This window comes from Notechis scutatus, chromosome 5, assembly GCF_049901735.1.
Source record: "Notechis scutatus isolate UNSWTSFEM ecotype Mainland chromosome 5, rNotScu1.2, whole genome shotgun sequence".
Lineage (NCBI taxonomy): Eukaryota > Metazoa > Chordata > Lepidosauria > Squamata > Elapidae > Notechis > Notechis scutatus.
In genome coordinates this window covers 116533247-116543508 of record NC_142013.1, presented here as the reverse complement: position 1 = coordinate 116543508, position 10262 = coordinate 116533247, and the positions used below count along the sequence as shown (strand labels likewise).

Below are 10262 nucleotides of genomic sequence, written 5' to 3'. Positions count from 1 at the left end.
GCATCCCCGCCCGAGATGTGGGAGCTTCTCAGGCATCCCAGCGCGGTTCCGTTAGGCGAAGGGCTGCTACTTTAGGAGACACCCACCCACCGGCCCTGCCAGGTTGCTGGGGTGTCTCCTGGCATTCCCAAGGCCCTTCCCCAAGCTTGGGGGGGGGGGGGCTCGGGAGCAGAAATATGTTCCACCAAGGAGCAGCTCCAGGCAGAGCAGGAAGGTTGGACCTAGACTAGAGCAATGAAGGCCAACCTATGACACACCTATCACAGGTGACATTTCACTTGTGGTCACACACCAGGCCCCTGGCAGCCACGCCCGGGGTGCTGCTCTCCTCTGGCCTCAGCAGAGGAGAACGGGACGTCCCCCTCCTCCCCCCCATTTGAGAGGCCGCAAGAACCCACAAGAACATCCTCCAAAGATTCCAGGCCTCAGGCCATCAGGAGCTGCTTAGGATACCATTTCAAGAAGTATTTACAATTAAAAATTATGCATTTCTATACACCTCAGAGCCCCAAGGATTCACCTTCACTGCCCCAGTGCAGCACCGGGTCAGAGGACCCCTCCGGCCTGGCGAGGGGAGCTCCTGTGGGAGGTTCAGGGGTACCACGCCAGGGCAGGCAAGTGGGGCTCAGCTCAGACAAGGGACAAGGCAGAGGAGCTGAAAAAGGTTTATTGAGCATAAACAAAGTGGTCAACACCAGTCAAGGCAGGGAAACGAGAGGAGGTTAAAACAGCCCCCCTTGTCTGACCCCCACACGGAGGGAGCAGGAGGGACTTGGGGGGGCACAGGGGGCAGTGACAGCTCCCTTTGCTAGACCAGGGACACAGCCTTGGGCTAGGAGGGGCTGCGGGGCTTCTCCCCTACACTCAGGCGACGCAGGAATCCCACCAGGCTACAGACCTCCTTGGAGGCGGGGGAAGAGGGGTTCTCCGGCCCCCTCGCCTGGAAGAAGGCAGGTAGGCAGAAGGGGCTGGGGGAGCGGGGGCCCTGGGCGCAGGCGGGGAGGCAGGCATGGCTGGAGGGGTGCTGAGCAAGGCCTTGAGGCTCTGGCTAAAGCTCTTGGCCTTCTTGCTATGGCTTGCGGGGGCTGGGGGAGGGGGCTCGGGGCAGCCTCCAGGGGTTCAGGGCAAGGGGCCAGCATGGTGAGTGTGTGCCGCCGGTTGAGGTGCAGGGGCCTCTCCCGACCCTGGGGGCTCCCCTGCAGAAGGGCGAGGGCTCGCGGGGCGGCTGCGGCGGCCAGAGGAAGGAGGAGCCCAGGAGGCAAGCAGGTCCAGCTCCACGTCCTGCAGGCCGGGGTCTCGGGAGGAGCAGGTGGCAATGGAGCGCCTCTTCTGCTTTGCCTGCTCCCGCAGCCTCCGCTGCTGCTCTCGGCGCATGGCGGCCTCCCGGGCCTGGTTCTCCTGCAGTGGTGGTGGGGGAGCCTGAGAAAGAGGTGAGCGATTTCTGCCCCCCCCCCCTCTGTGAACCACGCTCCCTTGGCAGTGAGGAGACAGCCACACCAGGGCTGGGGGGGGGGGGGACTCACCTCGATGGCCCCGAGGAAGCGCTCCCCAAAGGCGTGGAAGATGCCGCAACACTCGGGCAAGCTGAAGGCCTCGGGGTCTTCGCAGAGGAAGTCGGAGAGACTGGCTGTGGCCCGCTGGAGGTCTTGCCAGGCGGCTTTCACGGCCCTCAGTTCCAGCTCTGCCCCATGCAGGAAGGGCCCCATCTGGCCCTCCAAACCCAGGCCCTCCAGGTCCTGCTGGGCTCCCAGGAGATGCTGCTCCAGGCTCTGCAATTCTGCTGCCAACTCCTGGTCATCGATCCTGCAGCCGCGGGGACACGGTCAGAGGGGCAGCAGCAGAGTGGCCAGAGTGGCCTTGCCCAGGTCCTCTGCCCTGCAAGGTGGCGCTGATCCGGCCTCCCCCCTGGGCCCCCCCAGGGCCTTACCGTGAGGCAGGGGCCGCATGCCGGAGCTTATGGGGAAAATGCAGAAGGCTGGGCTCCTTCCTCTCGGCCTCCTGGACAGGAGACAAGGCTGGTCTAAAGGCTTGGGGGTGGGGTGCATGCTCCGCCCCCCCCCCACTGCAGCCCCTTCTTTGGCCCGGAAGGATTTTCTCTAATCTTCTCCTGGGCAGGCGTTTGGAAAGGGTTCAGCCCCCCCGTGGAGCCTGTCCCTAGGAGAACGGGGCCTGAACGGGCCTCCCTTTCCCAGGAGCCTTCAAAAGGAGACCCGGCTGGAGGAGGCCTTTGGGGGATTCCCCATCTACCACCACCACACCCCCCATTGGATCTGCCCGGACACCCCAGCAGGTTTCCCAAAGAGCCTGAGAAAGTGCCAGGCCAAGGCAGGGAAGGAGGCCCCTGTCTCTATGACCAGGACCCAGGAAAGCTGCCCTGCAGACCAGGGTCACCCTCCCCAGCAAAGGCAGGTCAATGTGGGCTCTCCCCCGGCCAGCCAGCCAGCCCTGAAGTTCGGCAGGAACCTCCTGGGACAGCTTCTCAAGGCAGCCCCAGCGGAGCTTTCTCCCCTCCCTCCCCGCAGGCCCAAATCCTCACCAAGGCTACGAAATGCAGGAGGTCCATGCCCGGTTGGTTGCCCCTCGTGTCTGGCAACCTCAGGAGGGACGACACGTGAAAGCCGCAGGCAGAGCCAGCATAGCCTCCCTGCAGGGGGAGGGAGCGGGCAAAGGGAGTCATGCGCCTGGACCGCCCACCCTCAAGAGGCCTGGCATGGCTGGCTGGCCGGAGGCTGCCCAGATCTCTCCCCCAGGAAGGGGACCAGCGAGCCGCTTCTTTGGGTGACCGGGCAACCGAGTCCCCGAGAATCATGCCCCCCCCCCTTCCAAGAAGAGCCCCAAGAAGGCACCTGGTTCAGGTAGTTTCCCATCTTCAGCACCAGCCGAATGAGGTCATGCAGCTCTTCACACCCCAGCAGCTCTGTGGGAAGGGAGGAGGTGAGCTGAGCATGGGGGGCAACAGCCTCTGCCCCTGCAGGACCAGCCCCTCCCTGCCCCTCTGTGGAGAACCCTGCCGGGCCCCCTCCCCTGCACAGACGATGGGCCCCAGCTTGGCTCCCACCCGGAGGATGGTGGCCCCTCCTGGTCAAGGGGGGTAGGGAGGAGAGAGCCAGGCTCCACGCACCCAAGGATGCCCTGGTCAGGGTCTGGATGGCCGACTGGAGGGCGTTGAGCTGGGGAAGCAGCTGCAGCTTCAGCACGAGGAGCTCCAGGCGACGGGCATAGCTGGGAGACAAGAGGAGGATGGGCGGGCTGTCCAGCAGTGCCCTCGGAATGGAACCCACCATGCCCGGCCTGGCCCCTCACCTGGGCACTTGGACAAGAAGCAGTGCAAAGACCTCGGCCTCAGAGAGGCGGCTCCGGTCCCCCCGGAAAGACTCCAGCTTCTCCACCTTCCCAGGAGAAACAGCACTCATGAATCTGGCAAGGGGGGCAAGGGCCCCTCCGCCCCCCCCCCGAGCCCCCCAGTCACCTCCTTCCCGTCAGGAAGCATCTTAAAGAGCTCCAGCAGCTTCTCCGGCCCGTAAGGGACTCCTGTGCCATGGTAGATATCGGTCACAATGTCTTGAACTGGCCTGGGGGAGGGAGAGCTTCCTCGTGGCTTGTCCCACCTGAAAGCCTGGTGTCCCTCCGCCCCCCCCCCTCACCTCTTGAACTGCTTGAGAAAAATTCCCAGATTCAGGATTTTCTTGGCATCCAAAAGGGAGGCCTAAAATGAGGGAGAGACCCACCACTGAGGTTAGAGGAGGGGAAGGAATTGGGGCTCCCCCAGAAGGAATTTTGCCATCTTGGAAAGAGTTTGGCAGCCCCTCCCGAGTGCCACCACCTGGCAGTGACTCCCCATTTCTCCCACTGCCCTGCAGACCCCCTGGCGGTAGGCAAGAGGACTCTGGACCCTGCTCAGGTTCCATCTTGGGGGGCCCTGGCAGCCTTCCCCCCAGAATCCAAGCCCAGCCTCCAGAGAGTTGGCCCTTGCTCCTGCTTCTCGGGTCCCTGGCCGCCCTGCACAGGCACCTGCCTCGTCCCCCCTTGCTTAGCTCACCTCCAAACCGGTTGGCCATTCGTTCCCAGGCTGCCCAACTACAGCAACTGGGTGGCTTGATGCACACTGGAAACCCCCAAGCGGCCCTGTCCCGATCCTTCCCCCACCCCCCAGGGAAAACTGCCAGCGTCTTCTTTCCAATACTTTGAACTGGGAGACACCCAGAGTTGGTTGAAAGATGAGTGGCCCTATATACATGTTTTAAACATATGCATACATATGTGCATACATTCTGTGCCAAGAGGCATTCATCCTGCCCTTGTTGAAGACACCCCTCAACTGAAAGAGTGCTATTCCATGCCCATCCCTGCCACTGCCCCCCTCGTGTATTACCCAGCTCAGGTGGGCTCTTTTGGCCCTCCTTCACATTGTGGTGTGTGTGTGTGTGTGTGTGTGTGTGTCCCTCTGCCGAATCTTCCAGTTTGGTCAGATTAATGTAGAACTAACTCATTTTGTCCTCAGATGTTGCTCCCAACGGTGCATCAAAATTCAGGTCAGTCAATTAAAAACCTATGAATACCACCTACCCCAGACAGACCCCTAAGGGACCCTCAGTTCTGCTCTCCAACTCCCTGTGAGGCCGTTAGCTGTCTTCAGCCACAAACACACAGCAAGGAACTATTAGGCCTTTACCAGTGGTGGGATTCAAACAATTTTACTACCAGTTCTGTGGGTGTGGCTTGGTGGATGTGGCTTGGTGGGCATGGCTTGGTGGCCGTGGCAGGGAAAGGTTACTGTAAAATCCCCATTCCCTCCTCACCCCACTAACCTGCTTTCCAGCTCTGTTCTCCTGTGCAAGGCAACAAAAGAAGACCCAGACGATCAGCTGGGACTCAATGGGAGGCAGAGAATAGATGGGGGCAGGGCCAGTCAGAGGTGGTATTTGCTGGTTCTCCAAACTACTTAAATTTTCTGCTACCAGTTCTCCAGAACTGGTCAGAACCTGCTGAATGCCACCTCTGGGCCTTACTTTCACCTTCCTTGGAAACAAGAAACTCACAAGAAAAAAACTATGCGCTGTTTTTTCACACTGTGCTCAGTTGGGGGGCACTGCACTCTCCCCTCCCAGACCAGCACTAAGCGTGTTGTGTGAATGTGGCCACAAAGACTATGGACAACCAGGTCGATCAGGTCACGTGCGTCCAGCTACCGGGAAGGTCTTCCCAAGGCTGGGTGACCAATGATTCCCCTCCCCCCCATCAGCCCTTCCGGATCGAAGCCTGGGTGGCTCTTGAGCCTTACTCCAGGGAGTTGAACCTCAATTAGCAGTCCACACTAGACTCCGATTTCCCTAAGCTCCCAAAGATTTGGAGGAGCTTCCAGGGCTCTGGGTGCGCTACCTGTCAAAACTCTGAGGACAAAAGAGAGCGCCCCGCCCCCCAAACTATCGAGCTGCCTAAAGAAGGGCCGCAATTAAAGGCCAGACGGGAGAGAAGCGGAGACCGGCCTGGCAAGGCTGCGCAACGGGAATCTGGCCGCGAGTCCCTCGGGGGCAACGCGGCTCTTCTCGCAAGAGGCTGAATTGAGGGGGAGGGGATTTCCGAGCGCCTTTCAAAGATTTCTTTGCCTTGAGCCGTTCCTGTTTCTTTCGGGGCAGTGGGGGCGGAGGGGGGTGAAGTGGATGTGCAAACCCGGCCCGCCCCTTTCTGGGCTGGCTCGGCCCTGCGCCGCTCTGCGTGGCGGACACTCGACGAGGCGGGCAGGAAGCGGCCGTCGGAAGAGAGAGCAGTGCGACGGCGCGACCTGCCCAGCAGAGCCCGCGATTGGCCTCCGCCCGGCCTCACCTGCTCGGTCGCGGGGGCAGTCCAGAGGCCGCTGCCGGCCGGTTCCGGCCGCTGTCCGAAGAGCTCCTCCAGCAGATGCCAGTCGGGCGTCCAGTCGCCGCGCTGTCGCGCCGCCGTCCAGAGGTTGGAGCGCCCATGGATGCGCTCCGCCGGAATGGCCTCCCAGTTGAAGTTCCGTAGCCGGACCGGGCGCCGCGTGGAGGGCTCCTCGACTGCCCCCTCGCAGGGCGCGGCGTCGAGCAGGCTCACGGGCGGCGGGGGAGGCGGCGGCGGCGGCGGTGAAGGACCCGCGGGGGAAGTGCGGGCAGAAGAGGCGGCGGCGGCGCCCGGGGCGAACGGGCTCAACGGTCCCGGCTCCGTCCGGTCTTCAGGCAAGGCCGCGGCGGATGCGCCCTCGAGAGTCACCATGGCAGGCAGGGGCGCGCGAGGGGCAGGAGGGCCCGGCGCACCTTGGGACGTCCAGTCGGGGGCAGCGGAGGGCGGGCGTGGCGCTCAGGCGAAGGGCTGAGGCGGAAGAGGTGCTTCCGCTCCCGTCCAGGGCAGCCTATCCTAACCTTAAGCGCAGAGAGGACCCGGAGCCGCCTTCGGGAAGCGCGAGCCCCTGCCCAGGGAGGCGAAACGAGGCGGGGCGGTTCCCGGGGAGGGCCGCGCCCGACCTTTCTTCGAGGGGACGTCCGGCGGAAGCGGCAGGCAAGGCTCGAGCTTCTCTCGGGGCGTCGTCGATTGCAGGCCGGCATCTCCTTCCCTCCCTCGCTGGGCCAGTTCTAGGGCGATCTGCCCGCCGGCCGCGCCCCGCCCGCCCTGCCTGCGTCGCTGGCCTGCCCGACACCAAATCCGCCGTCCGCGGCCAGCTGCAGCGAGGCGGCTCCTTTCTGGTCTCGGCCGTGGGGGGGGTCAACTTCCGGCCGGGTCCTGCCTTGCCTGGCTGCTGCCCTCCCCTTCCCCAGAGGGGAAGCTCGCGTTGGGTTGCCGCGAGCGGCTTCCCGGGGAGGGCTTGGCCGGCGAGCAACGGCCAAGACTCCCTAAGCCCGGCAGCGGCCCCGGTTACATAGGAGAGCCGTCGAGCCCCCCCGGAGAGGCTGTTGGAGGAGCGGGCCCTCCGGTGGGCTGTGTGGGAGCTCGGCTGCCCGGCTAGGCCGCTTTCGTGGCGTCTCTCGCTTGCCTTGGACGAGGGAGGGAAACGGCCCCGGATGAGAAGAGCAGATGCTTCTCCAGACGAAGATTGTGGGGTCAGAGGGCAGGAGAGGAGAACGAGGGTCCAAAGATTGAAGGAGAAATGCAGAGAAGCATTGAAAGATAAAAAAATGGCCCAGGAAAGATCAACCAGGTTTCTCCAACAGAACGGAATGGAACCTGAATGCTGTAAAACTCCCCTTTCTGTCTGCGATTTAACCAGGCTGTAGGATGGTGCGACCTCCGGCAACATTTTTGAACAATGGTTAGCCTCAAATGGGCTAACTTCACCGAATGCATCCAAAATTTGGAAGCCATGGAACTGAAATTTGCCAAATGTTATAAAACATTTTATGAACAGTGCGAAATGTCATAAAACATTTCCTGTGGTGAATTCCTGGTGCTTGACTGCAATTCAACGCGGGCGACTTTCAAGGCAGCAGCGGCATCTCTGAGCCTTTTCTCCTGTCCTGCTGAAGGGCCTGAGGAGTCTGCGAAGGAAACCCTCTGAAAGGCTGGCCGTGGGTGGGAGGGGTCGTGGGCTGTCCAGGAAAGAATAACAGTGATCTGGGCTGAGAATGGAAGGCATGAGATGCATCCTCAGAGAATGGAATCAAAATGTTAGTCTCTCAAGAAAAAAATGCATGGAAAGAAAGTTGTAAATGCTTTTAAAATGCTGAAAAACTATAAGGCTGAGGATGCTGTAACTACTGAAATGTTAAAACATGGGAGTGATTCACTTAGGCAGTGACAACTTCATATGCCAGGCTGGTAGTCTGCAGACCATGGAATTATAGAATTTTAGGCCTGGAGGGGACCTTGGAGTCTTCTAGCCCAAGGTGGGGTCCTTATATCATCCCAGACTAATGGTTGCCCAATCTTTTCTTGAAAACCTCCCGTGATGGAGCACCCACATCTTCCTGAGGAAAGTAGTTCCACTAATTGTTCTGTCAGGAAATTCCTCATTTCCAGGCTGAATCTCACTCTCATCAGCTTCCACCTTCCCTCGGGTGCTATGAAGAATAAATCCAGGCCCCGACAGCCCTTCAGCAGTACTGGAAGACAGCGATCATGACTGGATTTTTGCTCTTTAGTAAGTGGTATGAAAACTCTTTGTACTTCTATTCGTTTAGAGGTCGGCAACTTGCAACCTGCAGGCACAATTCAGCCCACCGCCTGTTTTTGTATCTCTGCAAGCTAAGAACAGAATGATGGGTAGCAGATTGCTAGGCCTTGGGGCAGTGGCAGCCTATGGGCAGCCTCCCCCAACGGCCATCATATTGCTTGGCTTGGAGACCTGCCAGCCCAGCCACACCCATGAAGGCGAAGAGATGTGCCTGTAACAGGAAAAGCTTCCTGGCCCTCAATTTAGAGGAGCAGGTGGCGGCGGTTCTCACTATGACCCAGGAGCCCTAGACAGTGACCTGGGCCTCCTTGCCACTCAGCTTGATTACAGCAAGTCCCCCACAAGAAGCAACCTTGGAAGCTAGCATTGAGCCAGATTGGGTGCCCAAGCTGTGAGCAGACCTAACACCCTTCTACCAAAGAACAGCTCTCGCGGGGGGGTGGGGTGAATGTCTCTTTATGGCTCCCTTCCAGGGACCCGCCTCCAAGGTCAGGTGCCTCAAGGGCCTAATTGGGGCCTGCCCAGTTGGGAATTGCAGTGGCCTTCTCTGGGTGGGCCCAGCCCCTTCTTGCTCCAAGAGTTTTGGGACCTGAATGTTGGCCGGGCTGGTTCTGCTTGTTTTCCAAGAAGCTCTGGAACAGCAACCAACCTGGATGACAACCGCCAGGGGCATTTAGCCGTGCTCGGCTGCATTGTCCCTGCCTCCTCCAACTTCCATTAATACTTTAATTTCACCATGGGGGGGGGGGGATGTTCCATTTTATTCTGTTGGTGCTGTTAGATTTCTGTAGGATGCCCGATTCTCACGCTGTTAATAAATGAACTGCATTGATGCAGGAAGGCTTTGTGGGCAGGTTGACTGCTCAGTACGGTGCGTGGAATCATAGGGGGAGACTGAAGGGATTCAGGAATCGCACCCAGGAAAAGGTGTGGTGGTCATGATGGAGAAGTGCACAGGTGGCTTGTGGTGACCATAGAGGTGCGTCAGTTGTAGACGGGCATTTCTACATGGGCAATGCCCTGTTTTGGCTAAGTATCTGCTATGCAGTAGAGGTTAAATTCCTGATACAAACAGGAATTTGGATCTGAAGATAATGGTAAAGAAAATGGGGCTGCTAACATGTCTGTGCTGCTCAGGGAGGGGATGGACGGGCGTCGAGGTCGAAGCGACTCACTTCTGGACAAGAGTGAATGAGGATTAAATACCAAAACACACACTCTGGGAGGACTGAGGAAGCCTTGGCGGCACCAGAGAACAGAACATAAGACTCCTAGGGCTGGAAGGCACCTTGGAGGTCATCTAGTCCAGCGCCCTGCTCAAACAGGACTCCCCTCCCCCCCCCCCAGTACCATTCCGGGTGGTTGTCCAGTCTCTTCTTTAAAACCTTCAGGGTTGGAGCATCCACAACTTCTTCAGGGGAGCAGTTCCACTGACTGCTCACCCTGACAGAAATTTCTCCTTAATTCTAGTCTCCTTGACTAGTTTCCATCTGTTGCTTCTTGTCCTGTCTTGTCTTGTCGAATAAATCAATCCTCTGAGAAGGACATGGGCAACCTACAAAGTTGTTCTTAGTCGCGATCAGAGCAAATTAAGAAACACCTTCAACGGGGACAGTCGTGGGCCAAGTATGCCAGAGTAGAATTGCTTTAGAAGTAAATTTTTTCCTTTAGGAAAGAGAAGCCCAGAGGAGCTCAGAGGAGACAGGGGGAGGCTCCGTCCTGATCCTGGAGAATGAGGAGCTACGAGGGGTGGTTGGCTGCGCCTAGTGGGCGAGGCTGCAAAGGGGGGACCAGACATGAAGTGACTGTTGTGCTTACACACACACACACACACAGCCCTGGATCTGGCCTGGGAGATTTGAGTCTTTAGTTATTGATGCTAGACCCCCGTCTGTGAGAGCAGTTGGTCCAAGGGATGCGGAGGAGCGACGGGGCCCCTGCCCTAGATGGGCCAGCTGCAGCCTGGGTCATGATCCACGCATGGCAATTCCTGCTGGCTGCTGTCGTCCCAAATGCTCCCCCCCACCCCGGGCCCCCTCTCCCTTCCTCAGCCTGAAGCGACCAAGCTCCAGCAGCCCCTCTGAATGGGACTGGCCTGACCTGCCCCCCTTGCAGCAGAGCAGGACTGCCCCACGACCTC

At 59.5% G+C, this 10262-nt stretch overlaps 1 protein-coding gene across 1 annotated transcript; it reads right to left on the bottom strand.

The window, feature by feature from the left end:
• Positions 1 to 1008: 1008 nt before the first annotated feature.
• Positions 1009 to 6769, bottom strand: LOC113426082 (FH2 domain-containing protein 1-like). Its single transcript, XM_087967663.1, has 10 exons — positions 5824 to 6769; positions 3645 to 3706; positions 3470 to 3572; positions 3304 to 3389; positions 3122 to 3222; positions 2847 to 2917; positions 2537 to 2644; positions 1928 to 1998; positions 1524 to 1803; positions 1009 to 1398 (listed from the first exon to the last, which is right to left on the bottom strand). The coding sequence occupies exons 1-10, from the start codon at positions 6229 to 6231 to the stop codon at positions 1120 to 1122; spliced, it is 1569 nt and encodes a 522-aa protein (XP_087823789.1). The 5' UTR covers positions 6232 to 6769; the 3' UTR covers positions 1009 to 1119.
• Between the last annotated feature and the right edge of the window lie 3493 nt (positions 6770 to 10262).